Source organism: Herpailurus yagouaroundi, unplaced genomic scaffold (genome assembly GCF_014898765.1).
Source record: "Herpailurus yagouaroundi ecotype Mexico unplaced genomic scaffold, PumYag 189, whole genome shotgun sequence".
NCBI classification, from domain to species: Eukaryota; Metazoa; Chordata; class Mammalia; order Carnivora; family Felidae; genus Herpailurus; species Herpailurus yagouaroundi.
The window spans coordinates 11,863,039-11,887,075 of NW_024412420.1; the positions used below are offsets into that span (position 1 = coordinate 11,863,039).

Genomic DNA, 24,037 nt, shown 5'->3' on the forward strand with positions numbered 1-24,037 from the left:
GAGGGAGACACAGAATCGGAAACAGGCTCCAGGCTCCGAGCCATCCGGCCAGAGCCTGACGTGGGGCTCGAACTCACGGACCGCGAGATCGTGACCTGAGCTGAAGTCGGACGCTTAACCGACTGCGCCACCCAGGCGCCCCTGGAGCCTGCTTCCGATTCTGTGTCTCCCTCTCTCTCTGCCCCTCCCCTGCTCATGCTCTGTCTCTCTCTGTTGCAAAAATAAATAAAAACATTATAAAAAAAAAAAAAATTTTAAGGTGTATTTATTTTTGAGAGGGAGAGACAGAGCACGAGTGGGAGAGAGGCAGAGACAGAGGGAGACACAGAATCGGAAGCAGGCTCCAGGCTCTGAGGTGTCGGGGCTCGAACCCACAAACCGCGAGATCATGACCTGAGCTGAAGTCGGACACTTAACCGACCGAGCCCCTCGGGTGCCCCAGTACATTTTAAAAATAACAAGACTGATGCCGATTTCTGGGATCCGACTGTGGCTTCTGTGTTCTAGTTCCCGTTTAATATTCTGTCACGCTTCGCCTCTTTTGGGGAAAATGGATCAGTCCTCAGACTCACTGATGTGTGACAGCTTGTCCACTTTCTAACTCACAACTTCCGTTAGTGGGGGCGGGGGAGGGGGGAAGGCAAGAGGTGGGCGACCATGAAGTAATTTGGCCGAAAAGATTTTTACTTCCTGCTCCTGATGGGCCGCTGGAGTCAAAGGATTGAGGAGGCAAGGTTCATAGGAAGCCAAAGCAGAATTTGTTGCAACCACAATGCAGAATTTCGACCTCGTGGGCTGAGTAATGGTAGCGCCCGTGTTTTTTCTGACTCTCTGCAGTCCTTTGGATTCGTGTCTTCAGTAGGGGTGTACTCAAACCAGGCTGGGTGCGACTGAGTAGGCTTGGACCCGCCTGGGGTGGGATGCTTCTGGGTGCGGCCACGTGTTCTGGCAAGTGCGTCTGTCTCTGTCTTGCTGCTTTCCTTCTTCTCTTTTCCAGATGATTGGTGATCAATCTCTCCACCTGCCGATACGAGAGCGGTGAGCGCCTGCATTCAAGGGATCCACCATGGGGACCCAGTGGATTGCCCCCAAAGGGTTGGGAAGGGTCGCTTGTATCTTCTTGGGGGTGAAAAGGGGGTGTCTCCAAATCCTCACGTTTCCTTCACCCAGCTCAGTTAACTATTCGAGGAAGGGAATCTCACTCCAAGAAAACGTGGGTTTTGACCATGGTGGTGCCATACTTCAGTTCTCTGTAGTTCTGATGTAGGATTCTTTGGGAATCCGTAGAAAAGGCAGGGGTTGGTCCTTGTTAGAGCAGAAGTTAGAGACTGGCAGCCTACAGACCCACGTTGGACTATAGAGAAGTGTTGTTGTCATTATATAATTCCGAGTTTGAATAAGTTTCAGCCTGGTCCTGCCTTTCCTGGTCACTTGCAGGCACTTCTTCCTTTCCAGGCCTTTTTTTTTGTGTGTGTTTGCATTGGAGTTAGTTCCCAGTTCCAAATGCTAACAGGGACAGAGAAAGAAGGATGTGATAGCATATAAGTGTGGGTTTTTCTTTAATGTTTTATTTATTTTTGGGAGAGCGTGCACCCGCAGGGGAGGGGCAGAGAGAGAGGCGGACAGAGGATCCGAAGCGGGCTCCGAGCTGACAGCAGAGAGCCCGATGTGGGGTTCAAGCTCACGAGCCACGAGATCATGACCCTGGCTGAAGTCGGACGCTCAACCGACAGAACCGCCCAGGGGCCCCAGCCTATATGTGGTTTTGAAATGCACTGTATACTTTTTTTTTCTGTTAGCTTCCTACTTAAGCTTGACTCTGGCTAATGTTAAGGATTAGTTTACATTCCCTGAACACAGAGTGCTTAGTGTTTGGAGGAAAGCCAGAAGCCTACTTCCTGGCAAGGGAAAGCCAGGGCAGGTAAAACATTCTTCCCAGATAACCTTCTGTGGGGTTCACCGGGTATAGGCTGTATTCCTCAGTAGATCTCCCTGTTTCTTTCTTGGCAAAGGTATGTCCAGACCAGGCAAGATGGCTTCCAGTTCCAACGAGCTGAGGTGTCTCTCTTCAGCACATGGTCTGACATGGTCTGAGACCACCTAGAAACATAGCCTCCCCACCCCATGCTCCTTCCCCACTTCCGGGGCTAATGGGCCTTTCTTTCTCCAACTCCATGGCAGTGCGTAGGGCTGCCCAGCGGTATGGCCTTCGAGAGGGAGGGGAAACCAATGACTGGACTCTCTACTGGACAGACTACTCAGTGTCGCTGGAGAGGGTGATGGAAATGAAAAGTTACCAGGTATCTGGGGCAGAGCTGGCCCTCAGTATAAGTGTGGCATCTCTCCAGCGGGCTCCCACTTTTAGGACCGTCCACCAAGGGGATCTCATGGGTTCTCCCGTGGCCCCCATTATTCATGAACTCTGGCTTCCTTCACAGAAAATAAATCACTTCCCTGGGATGAGTGAAATCTGCCGAAAGGACTTGCTGGCCAGAAATATGAGCCGCATGTTAAAGATGTTCCCTAAGGATTTCCTCTTCTTCCCTAGGACCTGGTGTCTTCCTGCTGAGTAAGTGCCCACCTGTGCACCCTTCTCCACCCTCCACCCCCAATTTACATTTCCGTCTTGCTCTTGATTCCCTGGTGCCACTTTCCCTTCCCAAAGGATTCCCCATCTATCGCTCTCCTTTTCAGGAAGAGAAGGGATAAAGGGTGTGTCCAAGGTTGAGAAAACACAAAGCTCTGCTATAAAAAATTAGATGACATCTCGGGGCTGGGTGCCTTGGAGCTTGTGCCTGTAGTTGGGATGAGAATGGGTTCTGACCCTGAACGCTGTTGATTTTGAACTTGTTCCAACCTCTTAAGTGTGCGGTTTCTGGATTTTGAAGGACCGTGAACACTTCTGGAGGGAGTGAGATAATGGTTAGTGCCCAGGTTGGGAGCAGGGAGGGACGCCTGACCTCTGTCCCACGGCAGGACTATGGATGGCAGGCAGCCTTTCCCCATCCCCCACCTCACTTTCTCCATCTTGAAACTGGGCATCCATTCTCGGTACACAGATTGCTCTGGACCACACCACCAAGGAACAGAAGAAATGTGAGATGACATAAATGTGACCTGGGTACCATCTGGTCTTTGGGATGAGGTGGAGGGGGCAGAGAAGCGTTGCCATTGGAATTATATTCACACAGCAAGAATCCTACTCTGTCCTCTGCACCCAGTGCTTTTCCTTTTTTATTTTTTTTTAATGTTTATTTACTTTTGAGAGAGAGAGAGAGAGCATGGGCAGGGGAGAGGCAGAGAGAGAGAGGGAGGCAGAGATCCCAAGTGGGCTCGGCACCGAGAACGGAGAGCCTGAATGCAGGGCTCGAACTCACGAACTGTGAGATCATGACCTGAACTGAAGTCGGACGCTTAACCCACTGAGCCACCCCGGCACCCTCCCAGTGCTTTTCCAAACCAGGGGCTCCAAGATTCCCAGACTTCCTCAGCTTGTCTGGAACAACTTTGGGGACTTAGTAACAACTCAGAAGGAAACATGTTTGCCTTTAAGCCACCGGGCACATCCAGATTTCATGGCCCCTAAGGAACTTGGCAGTCAAGTGACTTCTCTAGTGGTCACAATGCAAATGAGTTAAAATGCAGAACAAGTGTAGCAGGACTGAGATCTGTAATGCATCACATTGGCTTCTTTCTTCCGGATACGCTTTCTTCAGAGCGGAGAATACTGTTTGCACCTTGATGCTCTGGCTGGAGGAGAGGTGTTATCCGGGAAGAGCTGGGACCTAGAGTAGGGAAGGAGACGGGTTGATCCGAGGTCACAACACTTGTCAGGGCTTGAGCCAGATGCAGAACGCCACATCTCCTGTCTGCAGACCCGCAGGGCCAAGACACTCGGGTCCCAGCTCCCTTCGTGGGGCATGCAGTCTGTGTTAACGCCTTGCATGCCTCCTGTCATGTGATCAACCACCGTACAAGCCAGGTGTCGTTACGCCACGGTGTAGGTGATGGGAGTAAGGCTTAAAGAGGTCAAGTCCTTGCGAAGGGTTACACAGCTGTGAGCGGTGTCGCCTGGGTTTAAATCCCGACCCGAGTTCCCCCCAGAGCCCACCCTCCCTCCACCGTGTGCGCGTGTGCACGGCCGTCTCTCCTATTGCCAGGTCTCGCAGCGTGCGTCTGTTAGCTCGAGGGCTTTTTCACATTAGAGAGCTTTAGTGTTTCTGTTTTGGTTTGGCTTTTGATGTTTTTTTTTGTTAATAAAGGGCTAGGCTTTCTTTGCACTGCTCCCCCTCTAAAGGCGTATTTCATTCCCTTTCTGCCGCTCTGGTAGCTGGGGAGATTTGCAGAACTACAGCAGGTCAAGAAAAAATAAGACGTACATTTGTAAGCCGGATTCGGGCTGCCAAGGGAGAGGTATATTCATCACCCGGACGGTGAAAGATATCAAGCCAGGCGAGGATATGATCTGTCAACTCTATATTTCAAAGGTACTTCTTCCTTGGGATTATTTATTTCTTGCTACAGCAACCTCATGCTCTAGCTTCACTGGACTGTGGGAAATGAGGGGACAGGGGCTGGTGATGGGGGCCGAGCCGAGTCATGTCTTCTGCCCTGGAAGTTGTCAGAGCAGGCCTTCGGACCAGGGATGTGATGTGTGTCTGGGCAAGCGTCTCTCACCCTTGTGCCCCTGTAGCTGGTCTAGCCTTACTAGGCTGGCCCTTGTCCTCCAACCGATGGCAGCTGGAGGGCACCTTTGGTCTGTGGGTGCCCCGCTTCATTTGGGAGAGGGGAATCGTCCTGGAGAGATCATGGTGACCGGCTTTAGTCCATGGCTGGAGGTCAGAGGTCACAGTGGCATAGCCCACCGCAGGGAGGGAGCCCTCTGGGAGCGGGCGCGGATTGGGAAGGCCCGGCCAGCCCTGCAGGAAGCACTCTTGCAGAAGTGACATTGGTGACAGCATGTCCCTCATCACAGGACTTTATAATGGCACTTTGGTTGCCTGGAGATCTCCGGGAGGTGGTGAGTTGTGCTGTAGAAAACGGAGGCACAGCGTGGTTTAGTGACTTCCACAGGGCGAGTCCCCCTCCCCCCCCCCTCCCCCGGCCTCCTCCCCAACTCGGGCCAAGCCTGCACTCCCTAGTGCCTGGCGATGATCTTCTTCAAGTCTGCATCTCTCCTCTGAAGCCTGTGTGACTCCTGTTCCCTCCTCACAGCCCTTTATCATTGATGGGTTCAAGTTTGACCTGCGGATTTACGTGCTGATGACGTCCTGTGACCCCCTCCGGATTTTTGCATACAACGAAGGGCTAGCGCGCTTCGCCACCACCTCCTACTCCCACCCCTGCGCAGACAACCTGGTGAGCTCAGGGGATGTGCCTCCTCCCCCGCTCCTCCTTAGGGGGACGAAAAGGCCCCAGTTAAACCCACGTCCTCAAGACGCTGTGGCTACGGGCTGTCATTTGTTGAACACTTACTACGTGCCGGGTTGCATCCGTCCCTTCACTTGGCCCTGTTAGGAGCCCTCGGAAAAGGGATTATCATCTCTCCATTTCACAAACGCAGAAATGAAAACTCAGGTTGTAAGGGACTTGGCGGAGGTCACAGAACGAGGAAGAGAGGAGGCTGGGACCCGTGGCCAGAGCTGCCCTGCTTCAAAGCTAGCGCTCCAGATCTGCGGGAGAGCCTCCGCCCACACCTTCAGGCCCCCCCCACTCCCCCGCCCCCAGGACTCCTGAAATGTCCCTCAGGCAGTGAACCACCCAAACGCAGGAGGGGTTGGACTCTCTTCTGCCCTAGGCTGCGGGATACCACTTGGCTGCCTCTGTTTTGCCACTTGAAGCAAGCCCAAGGCCTCCCCTGTCTCTTCTTTAAGACCTAGGGGCCCCGGGAGGGCAAGGAGAGGAAGTGGGAGACCCCACAGAGTTGCATGTCTCTCTCTCTCTCTCTCTCTCTCTCTCTCTCTCTCCCCAGGATGACATCTGCATGCACCTGACTAACTATTCCATCAATAAGCACAGCTCCAATTTCGTTCGAGATGCTCAGGCCGGGAGCAAGAGGTAAGGAAGCCCCTTCACTTCTCTCGTCTTGCCCCACCAGGCTCGGAGCCACGGTCTGCGATTCTACCCAAACCCCGTCAGTCCCCCTTGGTGGTTCCATCTTGGGTCACATGGTCTCAGAAACTATTTCTTGGCCTCCGTAGTCTCTGCCCTCTGGCTGTTAATCATTAAAAGCAGCCTACCTCGTAAACCCTAGGAGGTTGGGAGGAGGAGAGAGAAACGCGTACTGTTTCCCCAGCAGGATACACACACACACACACACACACACACACACACGCACGCACACACACGTATGCACGCGTGCACGCCTTAACATACGCCTGGTACGTTGGGCCCTTCTGAGATTTCCAAACCAATAGATATTTATCGATCGCTGGTCTGCCACGCTAGAAGGACAGGTCAGGCAGATGGTCCTTGGGCCTGTGGTTTCCTGGGGTGTTGTTCCAACAGAGATTCTCAAATGATAAGTCACGATGTGTGTGGCATGTGTTGACATGACTGTGGCTGGCCAGCTTTGAGAACCCCCCCCTCCCCACCCTACCTCCCAGGAGCAGGGAAATGAGAGGAATGCCTGAGTATATGCCCAGTTACTACATTCATGTGATCGACTAATCCTGTCTCATTGGAGTTTTAGGAGAAAGGGGGAGCTGAAGGAAGGGAGCCTGCCAGGCACAAGGGGAAGGGAGAGTGGTGCCTCACTGTGTGGTGGGGGCCATGCCGGGCAGGGGGGGGGGGGGCTTTGTTTACAGTTCCCCTTCCCCCACGCATCTTCAGAGCACCACGACAGAGGCGTTATAATCTGCCCTTTGTAGGTGGAGAGCTATGAGTTAGGTACTATGTCCCTTTTACAGACAAGGAAACTGAGGTCTCTGAGAGGTTAAGCCGCCCCAGGCCCCACAACTGTCAGTGCTAGAACAGGATGAGAAGGTAGGTCTGCCAGATTCCAAGGCGCGTGCTCTGCCCCCTGCCTGAGGCTTCCGAGGGCTGATAAACACGCAATCTGTTTGGCTTTGGAGCCTCAGGGAGGCACGTGAGATTTCACAACTCCCTTGGTGGCAGAGTCCAAAAAGCAAACGGAAAATCACTAGCTGAAGCCTGCTCGAAGGGGAGGCCGCCCCGGTTTCCGAGGGCGGGGGGGCGGCCGGGGCCCGCCGCTCCCCACCTTGACCGTGGACGCCAGCTCAGCCTTGGGCGCCCCTGCAGGTTGAGTGACGGTGCTCAGTGAGGCCTGGCTTTCTGTCCTGGCTCTGAGTACTCGCCAGCTCAGTCAGCGTGGGCAGCGATCTTTGAGCCTCGGCTTCGTGGCGTGTAAGATGTGGGCAGGGAGATGCCCCATGAGACTCAAATGACCTGTGGGACAGTGCTCAGGGTCACCGTGACTTTCCCTAAGGGCCCTCATTTCCCTCCTCTTATGAGAAGGCAATAGGCTTGGCGCCCTCGGGCCATGACGGAGGGGTGGCAGGGGGTGCCGGGACTAAGGGGAGAGTGTGTGGTATGGTTCTGCCACCTTGCACCCCCCTTCCTCCTTCCTCCTCTGCTTCCTCAACTCTCTTTCCCCCCAAGCCAGGCCTCGCCCCTCTGCTCTGCTCCCCCACCCTCCCCCCTGCCCTCTCTCCCTGAGTTCCGGGCTCATCCCTCCCCAGTGCACCTGGACATGTCCTGTTGCCTACGGCTCAGCATTTCCTCACCCCTCGCTCCCCCCCCAGCGTTCCAGAATGGTTCCCCTGCCCAGCTTCCCCATCTCTCCCTCCTGACCTGCAGGATTAGGGAGCTTGGTGTCCTTGAATCCCGAAGATTCCTCCTTCAGAGGTCCCTGTGTCCCTTCCTTTCCACCAGACCCAGACCTCAGACCCAAGGGCTGCTCAGCCCCCTGGCTCTTCACCCTAAATCCAGACTTTTAACTTCTCTGTACCTCCATTGTCTCATCTCTAAGATAATTTAGTAATCAGGGCGCCTGGCTGGCCCAGTTGATTGAGCGTCCGACTTCGGCTCAGGGCATGATCTCCACGTTCACGGGTTCGAGCCCCACATCAGGCTCTGGGCAGACAGCTCAGAGCCTGGAGCCTGCTTCCGATTCTGTGTCTCCCCCTCCCTCTCTCTGCCCCTCCCCAGCTCGCACTCTGTCTCTCTCTGTATCAAAAATAAATACACGTTAAAAAAAATAAAAAATAGGGGCGCCTGGGTGGCTCAGTCGGTTAAGCGGCTGACTTTGGCTCAGGTCATGATCTCGCAGTCCGTGGGTTTGAGCCCCGCGTCGGGCTCTGCTGACAGCTCAGAGCCTGGAGCCTATTTCAGATTCTGTGTCTCCCTCTTTCTCTGACCCTACCCTGTTCATGCACTCTCTCTCTCTGTCTCAAAAATAAATAAACGTTAAAAAAATAATTAATAAATAAATAAATAAATAAATAAATAATAAAACAACATAGAAACTACGAATACTGGCTGGCCAGCCTCAGATATGCTGTCAAGGACCTATTGAGATGACCTATGTGAATAAGCTTCAAAAACAATAACCCCCACGCAGGTGGGTGCTGTTATTCTGTATTCTGTATACAGTACTCCCCCTTATCTGTGGTTTCCCTTTCCGCGGTTTCAGTTACCCGCGGTTAACTGTGGCCCTGGGAGCAGATGATCCTCCTGATGGAGGATGGTCAGCCTCATGTTGCGTCACAACGTCCGCGTCACTCACCTCATTTGTCTCATCGGGGTAGGCATCGTATCTCACATCAGCTTCGTAAGCCGGGTGAGCGCAGGAAGGTGTTTCGAGAGCGTGCAGGAGAGACCACAGTCACACAACTTTTATTATGGTATATTGTTATCATCGTTCTCTTTTATTTTTCCTTGTTGTTGTTCATCTCTCACTGTGCCTAATTTAGAAATTAAGCCTCATCATGGATGTGTCTGCAGAGGGGAGAACATAGTACCTGCAGGGTCTGGTGCTCTCCACGGGTTCAGGCATCCCCTGGGGGTCTGGGAATGTATCCCCTGTGGATAACAGGGTGGCGGGGGGGGGGGGACTTCTCTACTCATTACTGGAAAATGGTAGAGCCAGAGTAAAACTCCCGTGTCTACCCTGAACCCCTAGGCCCTGGTCTGTGCTATTCGCTCCATGGGGTTCTACCAGGACGCTCTTTGGCTCATATTCCGTATATAGGCCTTGCTCGTTCCCGCTTCTCCATCTTTGCTCAGCTCCAACCAAAACCATGGGCGAACATCCTCGAAGGCCCTTCGGGCTCGCTAAGCTTCCATACTGCCTTCTCCGATCTGGTTCTAGGTTCTGGTGCAGCCATATAACTAACCACTGTGAAATCAGTCGTCTCTATGGGCCTCTGTTTCCTCATTTAATCAGATGAGAGGATTGGGTTCCATCTCTGAGGAGGCCCCACAACTGTCAGTGCTATGGGATCTGAGTCAAGCCACCCACCTTTCCGTTTCTGGACCCCCACCACCCTCTGGTCAACATCAGCCATAGCCCTTAACTGCTCTGGGTTTGGTGCACATGTCTGTCTTGTGTCCTTGCTTGTACTTAAGTTCCCTGAGGGTTAGAGCGATGCCCTGGCCTTCTGGGCACCTCCCATGTTGCCAGGCAGAGTCCTTCTTTCCTTCTGTCCCTCCTTTGTCCTTCGCTCTTCTTCCTCTTCCCCGCCTTCTGAGGTGATCTGCTTCTGACGCTGACTGCCTTACCCGCCCCCAATTCCCCTGTCCCCAGCTTGAGGCCAACTGCACCCCCGGTAAGTCCCCCACCAGGTGCACACTCAGCAGGAACAGTGGAGGGGAAGACAGAACAATGGGAAACCTGGCAGGGCTCGGGGGGGGGGGGGGGGGGCGCAGAGACCAGGCCCTCTTCATCTTTCGAGGTGCCTGGCACATAGCTGGTGTGTTAAATTGAATTGGCTAACCACTGGGCATTATGAAATTACACGATAATGGATATTCATTGTGATGTGCCTGAGTCATCAAGAAGAGGTTACGCCATGATTTGCAATGTCTGTTATAAGAAGTGTATAATCTATTTGGGGAAGATTTATTTCCCAATTAGGCAAATTAAATACATTTTTTTTTTTTTTTTTTTTTTTTTTTTTTTGCACTTGAGTGGATTGGCTTCAAGCGATCTGGAAAATTCATTTATGGGCAACACTTTATACCCTGACAATGGCGGGGGAGGGGGGGGGGAGGGGGGCTTCTGTGTTCAGTGGCCTTTGCTAATCTGTCTTTACATGAATGCATCCTTGGTTGGTCGTTTCCATATGTGGGTTGACTCCCCAGATGGTCCTTAGCTTCCCATGGCCGCGGGATCGTGAGTTTCGCATGTTCAGCAGACCCTCGGCAAATGTGCGTTGACTGACTGCCCCCGCTTCCTCCTTTTTGGCCCCATTGGCTGGGGTCCCGTGAGCTCTTTGCACTGCCTTGTGAGCCCCTGTCTCTTGTCTCGTCTTCCCCTCTGCTCTTCCCGCCCCTGTGTCTCTCCCTCACACATTCCCACGTCAGCTCCGTGTGTGCATGCGTGTGCATGTGAGCGGGTGGCTGTGTGTCCCCACCGCCGCCTCTTAGACCTGTCAGCTGTGCCCTTTCTCTGGACTGCCCAGCTCAGAGCTGACCAGAGCACCCCTTCAGAGCTGACCAGAGCACCCCTTCCTCACGAACCTCTCCACACGGGGTAGACGTCCTCTGATCTGTGTAATAGGGTGAACAGCGGGTGACTGTGGGGTTTTCTGGGATGTGAGACTCTCAGTTCTAAAATCAGGACTGTCCTAGTTTGCCTGGGACAGTTGGTAACCCTCTCTGTGGCGGTGCCCTGGGGCTTCCTTTTCCCTGTGGATAGTCCTAAAGCAAAGTTTCTGTGAATGTAGGTCCCCAGAAGCCCCTCAGATGGCTGGCGTGGGACCCAAGTATTGGTGTTCTTAGAAGGCTCCCTATGTGTTTCTAATGAACACCAAAGGCTGAGAAACCATTTGCCATCAAAGCCAAACCATAATGTAGGATGTTGGGTGGTTTATTTCTTTTTTTTTTGCACCCATTAAGCTTTCCACCCAGAATACCTTGTCCCTGCCCCGGCCTCACGGGTGTTTTCTGGGTCACAGTGAAAGTGCCCAAGCCAGGTCTTATGTGTCATTTTACCTGCACCCACTTCAGGGCCGCAGAGGCTTGAGGCCTGTGGCCCTATATCTCCTGCAGGCCCCTTCTGAGCTGACACAGCCCTGTTGTCGCCCTGCACCCCGGGCGTCCATCCCCGTTAACTCCCGGGACCTCTCCAGAAGTTTCTCGGTGCCAGCGTGAGATGGCCTAAGCTGACCAGAGGGGGGCCGCTTTTGCCTCACGGCCTGTGGTTTCCTTCCAGGAAGCTCTCCACCTTCAGTGTGTACATGGAGAGCCACGGCTACAACACGGAGCAGGTCTGGAGAGATATCGAGGACGTCATCATCAAGACGATCATCTCCGCCCACCCCATCATCAAGCATAACTACCACACCTGCTTCCCCAACCACACACTCAACAGCGCCTGCTTTGAAATCCTGGGCTTTGACATTTTGCTGGACCACAAACTCAAGCCCTGGCTGCTGGAGGTAGAGGGGTTGGGGCGAGGGGCGAACACTGGCCGCTCTTACTGGGGCCGGCGGGGGTCAGGCTCATGCCTTCATCCCCCCCTCGGCTCAGCCAGATCCTTGCAATCAACCTCCCGGCCAAGCCAGTTCATCTGCCCGGGGCTTGCTGCCCGGGGCTGAGAAGTGGCCACCAGAGGGGGTAGACGGCCAGGGATTAGCGAATTCCTTGTGCCTTCTTGAAGTCCACCCAGAGCGGGGGTGGGGAAACCGTTGATCTCAGGCGCAGAAAGCTTCCAAAGACAGCTTTGTCTTTTGTAATAGAATCATCTCCCAGAGAGGGGGTGTGGTTCATCAGAACTGGGTGATGATTCCAATTCTGTGTCTCCCTCTCTCTCTGCCCCTCCCCCGTTCATGCTCTGTCTCTCTCTGTCCCAAAAATAAATAAATGTTAAAAAAAAAAATTTAAAAAAAAAAAAAAAGAACTGGGTGATGATATTCGAGATCAGACAGGAGCTGCCGGGCCTGGCTGTCAGGGGGTTGGGCCACTCGGTTCCAAGCACCAACAGAGAGTGGGCTGGTGTCTGTGGCCGCGGGAGTGGGTGGAGAGCCGCTCAACGAGTTTCCTGTCTCCCCCAGACCCATGGCAGGGTGCCCCGCAGCACGTTACGTAGGGCGTCTAAACAGGACGGACTTTTCCGCGAGCAGGAATGAGTTCTGTCCCCCTCAGTCCTGCTCAGGGTCCTGAATGCATCGCTCTGGTTTCTTCCCCACCTCCCAGCCTGACCCTTCCATCTGTCCTATGGGATGGCATGTACCTGAGAGAGCACGCACACCAGGGGGAGGGGAGACCAAAGACGGGGCACCCCTGATGCTTCTCGAGAGGAAAGGCCTGATGGGACGGGCGCCTGGGTGGCTCAGTCAGCTCAGCGTCAGACTTCCGCTCAGGTTGCGATCTTGTGGTCGGGGTTCGGGGGATGGAGCCCTGCACCAGGCTAGGCACAGTCAGTGAGGAGCCTGCTTGGGATTCTCTCTCCTCTCTCTGTCCCTCCCCTCCCCCCTCAGAATAAATAAACTTCTAAAAAATCATAAAAGAAAAAAAAAAAAAGAGGAAAGGGCTGAAATATACGCTGGTTAAACCAGAGGATATTCTCCTTCTTCCTTTTCTCACTCCGGCTGCAGTGCGGACTCCCCCTCCCTGTCTCTCCTCCCTCACCTGGTGGCCAGGGCCCCAAGCTGGGCTGAGGCTGCTCCCTGGAGGTGGCATTTTGGCCTCACTCCCTGCCTCCGCTCTGGACAGCCCAGCCCTCCCCCTCCCCCCGGTGCTTTCACAGGTCAACCACTCTCCGAGCTTCTCCACCGACTCCTGGCTGGATAAAGAGGTGAAAGACAGTCTGCTGTATGACACTTTGGTCCTGATCAACCTGGGAAGCTGTGACAAAAAGAAAGTCTTGGAGGAGGAGAGACAACGGGGGCGGTTCCTGCAAAAATGTCGTTCTCGGCAGACCAGGTACAGAGGTGCCCCGAGACCCTGGAGACCCCACTCTCTGTGACTTCCCTGCTCCCAGTAACACTGGCCTGGCCTGGTTGTCAACGAGCCTACTGGTTATGTGGTCTTCATGTCACTTCTCTGAGCCTCAGTGTTCTTTCTGTGAAATGGTGCCAGTGATACCTAAGTGGAATTAAATGAGATAAAGGTTCATCACAGTGCCTGGCATGATAGGGTGTGTTAGAGACCGTGAGGAGTCTTGCCTGCTGGGGGCAGGCAAAATGAGTGAAGGGGGTTAAAAGCTACAAACTTCCATTTATCAAATAAATAAGTCATGGGGATATGATGTAGGGCATGGCGACTATAGTTAGTAAGACTGTATTGCATGTTTGAAAATTGCAAAGAGAAGCGCCTGGGTGGCTCAGTCGGTTAAGCATCCGACTTCGGCTCAGGTCGTGATCTCACGGTTTGTGAGTTCAAGCCCCACGTCGGGCTCTGTGCTGACAACTCAGAGCCTGGAGCCTGCTTCCGATTCTGTGTTTCCCTCTCTCTCTCTCTCTCTCTCTGCCCCTCCCCTGCTCATGCTCTGTCTCTCAAAAATAAATAAACATTTTTTTAAGTTAAAAAAATAAAGGAAGTTGCTAAGAGAGTAGATCTTAAATGTTCTCATCACAAGAAAAACATTTTTGTTAACTGTATGGTGATAAATGTTAAGTAGACTTATCGTGGGGATCGTTTCATGATATATAACAATATCGAATTGTGTTGTACACCCGAGAAACTAACAGGGTGGTATATGTCAATGATACCTCAATTAAAGCAAGTAATTGCATTTAAAAAAAGAATCTTGTCCCGAGTTGGTGGGGAGGGAAGTCAATTCTAACAAATGATAATCCTATTTGGAAAATTAGCTTATATGTGCAGAAAGGGCCTTTTGAACTGTTTTACTGTGAGCATTCTTTTTTTTTTTTTTTGTACTTAAAAATAGGAGATTGGGGCACCTGGGTGGCTCAGTCGGTTAGGCGCCCGACTTCAGCTCAGGTCATGATCTCACAGTTCGTGAGTTCGAGTCCCACGTCCGGCCCTGTGCTGACAGCTCGGAGCCCGGAGCCTGCTTCGGATTCTGTGTCTCCCTCTCTCTCTGCCCCTCCCCCGTTCATGCTCTGTCTCTCTCTGCCTCAAAAATAAATAAACGTTAAAAAAAAAAATAAACAAAAAATAAACAGGGGCCTTCATTCTGCGGAGCGATTCTCGTGTCTGAAGAGCCTGAACTTGGTGGAAGAAATGCCTTTGTGGCTTTTCAGATCCCCCTGAAGCCCCTCTCCTCCCATGAGCAGAACCAACCCTTGGGGGGGGGGGGTTGGGCTTCTGACGCGGAGGCAATAGCATCTACTTTGTGACAGCACTGTGTTTCTCAGGGCACTTTTGCGGGTGCCCCGTCTTCCCTGTGAAGACAGGTGGGTAGCGGGGGGTGTTCTATGGTCCTGTCATTGGAGCTAAGGAGACCAAGCGTCTGGGAGGGGAACTGACTTGCACGAGGTCACCCCGCTGGGAAGTGACAGGTCTGGAGCCAAGAACCCAGGGAGGGTGCCGCTTGGGACTCCTCCGGGCTGCCTTCCACTGAGCCGGCTCTGTCTCAACTTCTCCAGGAGGAGGCAGCCTCCCTTAGGGAGGAGCCGGGGTCTCCCCTGAATCATCCTCTTGGTCATGGCTTGGCCCCCAGATAAGCTCCGTGCTCCCGGTTTCCCTGCTGTAAAAGGGACTCATCATTCCTCCCTCTCTGACCTCCAGCTCCCCGAGGGGCTGTGAGGGAGAATGAGATCATCGCAGCTCATAAAAGCTCAGCCAAAGAAGCCCTCACATTTAGCAACCTCTCCAGAGGAGGGAAATCAGGGCTGCAAAGGGGGAGGTGGCCACAGTCCGCCTCCTCCGACCCGAGCCAAGGGGAAATTGGGATCTTGTAGGACGAGAGACCTTGGTGAGCAGCCGGAAAGACTGTCCCAACCAGCGTTTAGTGCCTCATGACAACGGCTGTCCCGAGAGGGCTAGAATCAGTCCCGCACATTTATTTAGCAAATACGGGTTGACCGCCGTTGTGTGCGAGGCCTCCGCCTGGCCCCAGGTAACATCCAGCTTGGCACGTCCCTTCCTAGAAAATCTACAGCAGCCTTGCATTCTGTTCCCCAACAGGATCGAGGAGGTCAAGGGTTTCCAGGCTGTGTGGTTAGAGAAAACTGAGAAGTACGAGAAGGAAAACTGTGGAGGGTTCCGCCTGATTTATCCTACTCTGAATGCGGAGAAGTATGAGAAGTTTTTCCAGGGAAACAACTCTCTCTTCCAGAATACTGTTGCCTCCAGGGCTCGGGAGGTGTATGCCCGGTAGGAAGGCTCTGGGTGGGGTGGGGGGGACATTATACTTGACCTTTAGGGTGACTGGCCTGGCACAGCGAGGAGGGTCTTTTATTTATTTACTTTTTTAATTGTTTAATGTTTATTTATTTTTGAGAGAGAGAGAGACAGTGTGAGCAGGGGAGGGGCAGAGAGAGAGAGGGAGACACAGAATCCAAAGCAGGCTCCAGGCTCTGAGCTGTCAGCCCAGAGCCCGATGTGGGGCTCGAACCCACAGACTGTGAGATCATGACCTGAGCTGAAGTCGGACGCTTAACTGACTGAGCCACCCAGGAGCCCCCCCCTTTTTTAATAAAGTTTATCTATTTTTGAGAGAGAGTAAGAGAGCGAGTGGAGAAGGGGCAGAGAGAGAAGGAGAGAGAATCCCAAGCAGGCTCTGCGCTGTCCACACATGGAGCCCCATGCGGGGCTCCAGCCCACAGACTGCGAGATCACAACCTGAGCCGGAATCAAGAGTTGGACGCTTAACTGACTTAGCCACCCAGGCGCCCCATGAGAAGGGTCTTTGAGCTTCAGTCCCCAACCTGGGAGTTGCCAGGGATATATTCGCTTTGGTCTCACAAGGACCAGGAATGCTAAGATACCCCAGTGTGGGGCTTTAAGTGGATATGTGGCTGTTTCTAGAAACTCGTCCCTGAGAGAGGCACCCTCACCCCTCTCCAGAAACCCCAGTCCCTCAGAACTCCTGAATCCCCACAGGTAGGAAACCTAAGAGCTGGAAGGGACTCATCCTATCCCGTCTAATCCCTACCCATCACTCATTTTATGGAAGGGGAGGTCAGAGCCCAGAAGGGGTCACATAGCAGTTGATGGCAAAAGAGAAATCGGAATCTCTGTCTCCTGACCCGGGTGACTGAGTTAGTCCCACTACGTCATTGGCCAGAGAGGTGTAGTGGTCCAACACGGGGGCCCCTTGGTTTGGCCGCCTACCCCGACCCTCTTCCCGGCACCTGCCATGCGTGGCCTTTGGCCCGCTGGGAAGTGGAGACAGAGACAAGGGGGTGGAGCCCTGTAGAGCCTCTTGCTTTGCGTGTCTCCCTTGATGCTGTTCCCCAGGCTGGGAATGGTCTGGTGGGAGGAATGCCTCCCCCCCTCCCCCCACCTCCTGCTCTGTGCCCTGCAATGTCATGGATGCAGGCTGGACACGCTGGGGGAAGGACATGTGGAGCATTGCCCTTCTTTGCCGAGTCTCACCCCCCCCCCTCGGGGGACAATAGCCCGCATTTGCAGCCCACCCCTCACCTCCCTGACGCTCGCTGTTCCTCACGGACAGGCAGCTGATCCAGGAGCTGAGACTCAAACAGGAGAAAAAATCCTTCCAAACGAAAGAGAAGAAGGCAGAGACGCAGGGGGAGTCGGCCGGCGAGCGAGCGAGGGGCAAGAGCGCGAGGAGCTGGCCACAGAAACCACAGCAGGAACACAAGGCCACGGCCCCCGTCTCCAGACAAGTAAACCCGGCGGGGAGGGGCGCCCGTGTGCCCAGCACCCTTCCTCGGCTGGGGCCGGTCCGTGGGGGGCTGCTGAGGAGGCCCCTGCCCAGAGCCCTGACGCACTGAAGGAACGGGGGGCTGCACGGAGGGCTGGGCCCCAGGAGGCGGGGGGGCCTGGAAGTCACAAGGAGCCCGGCGTCCTTCAGACGCTCACCAGCCCTCCAGTGGGAGTGAAAGCAGCTAGGAGGCCAGGCACGGTCCCCATGTAGGCCCCGGGCTCCGGGCCCACTTGTACTCATAGGTCCCACCTCCAGCTTGGGTTGGAATGCTCGCCTCCAGCAGGCCAGGGGCACAGCTGGGGTGGGGGTGGGGGTGGGGCGCAGAGAAGAACATTAGGGACGCAGGACCCTCCCCATTACATGGGGTGACTGACCACAGCTGGATCCTTCCAGCCTGCCCGCTGCTCAGAGTGTGTGGCCCAGCCCCGGCCTGTGGGCCAGCTGTCCCGTTGTCCTACCGTCTGAATCTTTGGATTCCCCCCTCTGCCACACTGTCTCTTCTGGCTCGGTGGAAGGACTCACGCTGGCTTTTTGGACCATCTCCTTTTTCTCCAACACTCGCCTGAAGGGGCAAGATTAGAGCAGGATCTTTTTTTTTTTTCTATGTTTTTTATAACTTTGTTAGGGTCGTAGGCCCTTCGAGAATCTGATAAAAGCTATGGAACCTCTTGCCATGAAAGTATACAAAGGTACAGTTTTAAAACTGCAGTCTTTGGGGCGCCTGGGTGGCTCAGTCGGTTAAGCGGCCAACTTCGGCTCAGGTCATGATCTCGCGGTCCGTGAGTTCGAGCCCCGCGTCGGGCTCTGTGCTGACCGCTCAGAGCCTGGAGCCTGTTTCCGATTCTGTGTCTCCCTCTCTCTCTGCCCCTCCCCCGTTCATGCTCTGTCTCTCCCTGTCTCAAAAATAAATAAACGTTAAAAAAAAAATTAAAACAAAAAAACTACAGCCTTAAGTGGCTCGAAGATGTCATGAAACCATCCATGAGCCCTCTAGAACCACGGATTAGAGACACTTTGGGACCAATTGCTTTCCTTCTCTTCTCCTTGGCACCTACCCTGGGTGCAGATGCATCTGGAAGTGGACACAGCTGGGTTCCCACGGGCCGTGTTTGGTTTCCTCCCTTCCCAGAATCTCCAGCCATTGACGTTAGTGTCCTGCACACCTGAGTTGCTCTTGAGTGTCAGAGATGCAAAGACAAATGAGACAGACAGCAGCCTCGCCCCGGAGGCCCCCACAAAAGAGGCCGGCCCTGCACGGCGGCACACCTCTGCACCTGACCTGAGGCACTCAAGCCTTCTCGGCTGCCCGGGGCTGGAGCTCGGTAACCCCCTCTCCAGAATCAAAGAGGTCAAGTCCGCCTCCGCAGTAAACATATTCACCAGCACTGAGGTGAGTAGAGTCCTCTACCTCCCCAGAGGGCTGAGCTCAGGGGGCGGTGGTAGGAGGAGTCTTGCTTTCTGGTGCCTTCTCTACCCCTGAGTCTTCACTGTCCGTCTCTGAGTGAGCCGCTCAAGCCTCGATTTCCCCACCTGGGAAGCCCGAGTTGTGGAATAGCACACCTGCTAGGAGAACGGACCCTTACTTCTAGGGCTTTTCAAATGTTAATCACAGGCCCACCAACCGCTGGGTCACGACTGTACTCTAACTACTGGAAAAGCTTCAGCGTTGTTGGGCCTCAGCTCGGTCCAAGTGCAGTGTAGAGCGGTGTAAGTGTTTTTCAAGTTTCTAACCATAGCCCACAGTAGAAATCCATTTTATTTCATCTGTACGTAGACACACACTGAAAAAAAACTTTCCAGAAAAGTGCTTGGGGGGGGGCTCCTGGCTGGCTAAGTTGGGGGAGCAAGCGACTCTTGATCTTGGGGTTGTAAGTTCGAGCCCCATGTTGGGTGGAGAGATCACTTAAAAGTAAAATCTTAAGGGGCGCCTGGGTGGCTCTGTCGGTTGGGCGTCTGACTTCGTCTCAGGTCATGATCTCGCGGTTTGTGAGTTCGAGGCCCGCGTCGGGCTCTGTGCTGACAGCTCAGAGCCTGGAGCCTGCTTCGGATTCTGTGTCTCCCTCCCTCCGCCCCTCCCTTGTGCATGCTCTGTCTCTCTCTCAAAAATAAACATTAAAGGGGCGCCTGGTGGCTCAGCCGGTTGAGCGTCCGACTTCGGCTCAGGTCCTGATCTCAAGGTCCGTGAGTTCGAGCCCCTCGTCAGGCTCTGTGCCAACAGCTCAAAGCCTGGAGCCTGTTTCACATTCTGTGTCTCCCTCTCTCTCTCTGACCCTCCCCTGTTCATGCTCTGTCTCTCTCTGTCTCAAAAATAAATAAATGTTAAGAAAAAAAATTTTTTTAAAGGTTAAGATGGTAAATCTTGTGTGTGTGTGTGTGTGTGTGTGTGTGTGTGTGTGTGTTTATTTTACTGCAATTAAAAAAAAAAAGAATAGAGAGTATGCATTGGGATCTGGCTGCCTCTGTTTGGATACTTGGATCCTAGAGTCTCCTATATGACTTTTGTCTAGTCACTCTTATCTCCCTAAGCCTTAGATTACTCATTGAGAAAAATGGTCATTTAATAATAATAACTACAGAGGATTACTTTGAGTGTTAAATGAAAGGATTGACGAAAATGTTTAGGGGCACCTGGGTGGCTCAGTCAGTTAAGTGTCCGGCTCTTGATTTGGGCTCAGGTCATGATCTCGTGGTTCATGGGATCCAGCCCCACGTCGGGCTCTGAGCTGACCGCACGGTCCCTGCTTGGGATTCTCTCTTTTCCCTCCCTCTCTGTCTGTCCCTCACCAACTCGCACGAGTGCTCTTGCGTGCATGTTCTCTCTCTCAAAATAAATAAACTTAAAAAAAAAAAAAAAAAGGAAAAAGAGGTTTAGAGTGGTGCCTGTTGCACAGGACTCCGGAAGCATTAGCTATTATTTCAATATTCCTGTGACTTCTTAAGACTGCCTCTGTTCTCTTCTCATTAATTAATTAATGACTCATTAATTAATTAAGACTTAAAGTGGTACTGCTTAACTCTAAAGAGGTTTTCAAAAAATAAGGCAACATTTTATTGTCTTTTTTTTTCTTTTTTGGATTTCATATGCAGAGGGCTGATTCAGTAAAAATCCTTGGTTCATTCAAAGCCTTTGTGCCTTTCATTTACTTATTTTTTTCCTTTTATCTCTATGCTTATCCACCATGTTTGGTTAGTGTGTTTCCTGGCAAAGTAGAGATTTTTTTTAATGTTTATTTTTGAGAGAGAGACAGACAGAGTGTGAGCAGGTGAGGGACAAAGAGAGAGGGAGACACAGAATCTGAAGCAGGCTCCAGGCTCTGAGCGGTCAGCAGAGAGCGCGACGCAGGGCTCGAACCCATGAACCACGAGATCATGACCTGAGCTGAAGTCAATGCTTAACCCACTGAGCCACCCAGATGCCCCAGTAGAGATTTTTTTTTTTTTTAATGCATGCACTTAAACTTTATTTAAATGTGATTGGGTTATTTATCTCATTCTATGACCCAGTCTTTTTCTTGTTGAGCCCTGCTTTTTTTTTTTTTTTTTTCTTTTCTTTTTTTAAGATTAAATTTGGGTGCATTGAAATGCTCAAAATTTTTTGAAAAGTTTATGTACTTAAGTAATCTCTCCACCCAATGTGAGGCTTGAACTTAAATCCAGAGTCACATGCTGTTCTGACTGAGCCAGCCAGCCACCCTGAAATGCTCAAATCTTAACTGTACGATTCTGACAAATAAACACATCTATGTAACCTCTATCCCTGTCACAGTGTAGAAGTTTCTGACATCTCCAGAAAATTCCCTCCTGCCCTTTTCCTGGCAATTGTCCCCCCCCCCCCCCCCCCCCCCGCCCGGTTCCCTGTGTCCATCATTCAAGGACAAGGGATCCTGACCCTGGCTTTTTTGACCTTGGACTATTTTGCCTATTCTAGAATCTTATATAAATGGAATAAAATAGTACATACTCTTTGTGTCTGTCTTCTTTAGCTGAATATTATATCTGAGGTGCGTTCGTGTTGTTGGGTCTATCAATAGTTGGTTCTTCATTGCTGAATTATAATCTATTGTACAAATCTACTGCAGTTTATCATTCTCCTGTTGATGGACATGTGGGTTGTTCCCAGTTTTTATTTTTTTATTGCTACTGTGATTAAAGTTTCTATGAACATTGCTGTACAAGTCTTTGTGGACATATGTGTTCATTTCCCTTGGGTAACTACCTAGAAGAAGTTTGCTAGGTCAAAGGGTAGATCTGTGTCGAACTTTATAAGAAACTCCAAAATCTTTATTTAAAGTGATTGTATCATTTGTACATTTCCACTGACAATGAATGAGAGTTCCATTTGTTCCTCTGTCCACGTTTGGGGTTATCTGCTTTTTAAATTTCAGCTACTCTACTGGCTATTTGTGATTTCACTTTGTAGTTTTAATTTTGCAGTTCCCTGGTCGTTAACGGTTTTGAGACTTTGTCAGGTGCATGTTGGTCATTCGTGTTATCTTTCTCTGTGAAGAGTCTGTCAAGTTTTTGCTTCCCTCTCTTTTAAAAGTTACGATTTTTTATCTTTTTCTTATTGACTTGTAGGAATTCTTTGTATATCCTGAAAACCTGCTTATTCTTTTTCTTCCCTTTTTTTTTTAAGTTTTTTTTTTTCCTTAATCTTTATTTTTGAGAGAGAGAGGGACAGAGCACGAGCAGGGGAGGGGCAGAGAGAGAGGGAGACACAGAATCCGAAGCAGGCTCCAGGCTCTGAGCTGTCAGCACAAGCCTGAATCGGGGCTCAAACTCACGAACTGCGATATCATAACCTGAGCCGAAGTCGGACACTTAGCTGACTGAGCCCCCCAGGGGCTCCATGGCTTCTTTTTCTTACTAGTGCCTTTGATTAGTGAAAAATTTTAATTTTGATGAAGTTTATCAATTTTTCTCTTATTGCTTTCTGTGTCCTATTTAAGAAATTTCATGTACTTCCAGGTCATAAAGATGTTCTCTTAGTTTTTTCCTAAAAGCTTTATAGCTTTAGCTTTGTGTATAGGTCCATGATCCATTTCAAATTAATTTTTGGGTATGCTTGGTGATGGGAACCAGGGTTTGTTTTTCCCATATGTGTTGCTATTTTGAACACTATTTTCAAAAAATTTTTAGGGGCGCCTGGGTGGCGCAGTCGGTTAAGCGTCCGACTTCAGCCAGGTCACGATCTCGCGGTCCGTGAGTTCGAGCCCCGCGTCGGGCTCTGGGCTGATGGCTCAGAGCCTGGAGCCTATTTCCGATTCTGTGTCTCCCTCTCTCTCTGCCCCTCCCCCGTTCATGCTCTGTCTCTCTCTGTCCCCAAAAAAATAAATAAACGTTGAAAAAAAAATTTTTTTAAAGACTTTTTTTTTTTTTTTTTTGAGAGAGAGAGAGAGAGAGAGGAGGCAGGGGAAGGACAGAGGAAGAAGGAGAGAGAGAATCTTAAGCACCCTCCATGCCCAATGTGCAGCCTGATGTGGGACTTGATCTGATGACCGTGAGATCATGACCTGAGCCGAAATCAAGAGTCAGACACTTAACCAACTGAACCACTCAGGCACCCCTCTAGCACTGTTTATTGAAAAGACTTTGCTGTGGGGCGGCTGGGTGGCTCAGTCGGTTAAGCATCTGACTTCGGCTCAGGTCATGATTTCCCCATTTGTGGATTCGAGCCCGTGTCAGGCTCTGTGCTCTTTTATTAGGCACACGTTTGCAATTGTTTTGTCTTTTTGGTATATTGACCCTTTTTTCAATCATGAAATGATAAAATCCTCCTTATCCCAGATAATACTCCTTGTGTAAGGATCTATTTTGTTTGACATTAATATAACCACTTCAGCTGATTATGGTTAGTATTTGCATGGTATATCTTCTTATTTTCAACATTTTTTTTCTCATTATATTTAAAGAGGATCTCTTATAGGCAGACATAAGTGGATCTTGCTTTTTTTAATTTTTTAAGGTTTATTCATTTTTCAGAGACAGAGACATACTGTGAGTGGGGGAGGGGCAGAGAGAGAGAGGGAGACAGAATCTGAAGCAGGGTCTGAGCTGTAAGTACAGAGCCCTGTGCTGGGCTCGAACTCACGGACCCTGAGATCATGACCTGAGCTGAAGTCAGACGTTTAACTGACTGAGCTACCCAGGCGCCCCGGATCTCGTTTTTTTGTTTTTTTTATCCGGTATAATAACCTCTGCTTTCTTTTCTTTTCTTTTTTTTTTTTTAATTTTTTTTTTCAACGTTTATTTATTTTTGGGACAGAGAGAGACAGAGCATGAACGGGGGAGGGGCAGAGAGAGAGGGAGACACAGAATCGGAAACAGGCTCCAGGCTCTGAGCCATCAGCCCAGAGCCTGACGCGGGGCTCGAACTCACGGACCGCGAGATCGTGACCTGGCTGAAGTCGGACGCTCAACCGACTGCGCCACCCAGGCGCCCCTAACCTCTGCTTTCTAATTAGGGCATTTACTCCATTTTCATTTAATACAGCTATTAATACCATTGAATTTAGAGCTGAATTTTTGTTGTTTGTTTCCTATTCATCTCTTCTGTTTTTGCTTTTTTCCCTTGTGTTCCTCCTTTTCTGCCTTCTTTTGGGCTAGTCGAAAATTGAATTTTTGTGGGCTGCCTGGGTGACTCAGTCAGTTGGACATCCTACTCTTGGTTTTGGCTCAGGTCATGATCTCATGGTTTGTGAGTTGGAGCCCTGTGTCAAGCTCTGTGCTGACAGCATGGAGCCTGCTTGGGATTCTCTCTCTCTCTCTCTCTCTCTCTCTCTCTCTCTCTCCCCCTCTCTTTCTGCTGCTCCATCATGCTTTCTCTCTCTCTCAAAAACAAGTAAACTTAAAACAAGTAAAGGTTTTCTTTAAAAAACTGAATATTTATGGGGCGCCTGGGCGGCTCAGTCGGTTAAGCGTCCGACTTCCGCTCAGGTCATGATTTCGCGGTTTGTGAGTTCAAGCCCCGCGTCGGGCTCTGTGCTGACTGCTCAGAGCCTGGAGGCTGCTTTGGATTCTGTGTCTCATTCTCACTCTGCCCCTCCCCAGCTT

At 51.5% G+C, this 24,037-nt stretch overlaps 1 protein-coding gene across 1 annotated transcript in view; it reads left to right on the plus strand.

Annotated features, from left to right (window-relative positions):
- Positions 1-670: 670 nt before the first annotated feature.
- Positions 671-24,037, plus strand: part of TTLL6 (tubulin tyrosine ligase like 6) — a 29,389-nt gene continuing 6,022 nt past the window's right edge. The window contains exons 1-11 of the mRNA XM_040497269.1: positions 671-1,038; positions 2,182-2,300; positions 2,439-2,569; positions 4,331-4,487; positions 5,215-5,358; positions 5,972-6,057; positions 11,396-11,621; positions 12,932-13,107; positions 15,277-15,465; positions 16,769-16,943; positions 18,114-18,374. Of these exons, the coding sequence (XP_040353203.1) occupies positions 2,280-2,300; positions 2,439-2,569; positions 4,331-4,487; positions 5,215-5,358; positions 5,972-6,057; positions 11,396-11,621; positions 12,932-13,107; positions 15,277-15,465; positions 16,769-16,943; positions 18,114-18,374 (1,566 nt within the window). The 5' untranslated portion in view covers positions 671-1,038; positions 2,182-2,279. The remainder of the gene's footprint in view (positions 1,039-2,181; positions 2,301-2,438; positions 2,570-4,330; positions 4,488-5,214; positions 5,359-5,971; positions 6,058-11,395; positions 11,622-12,931; positions 13,108-15,276; positions 15,466-16,768; positions 16,944-18,113; positions 18,375-24,037) is intronic.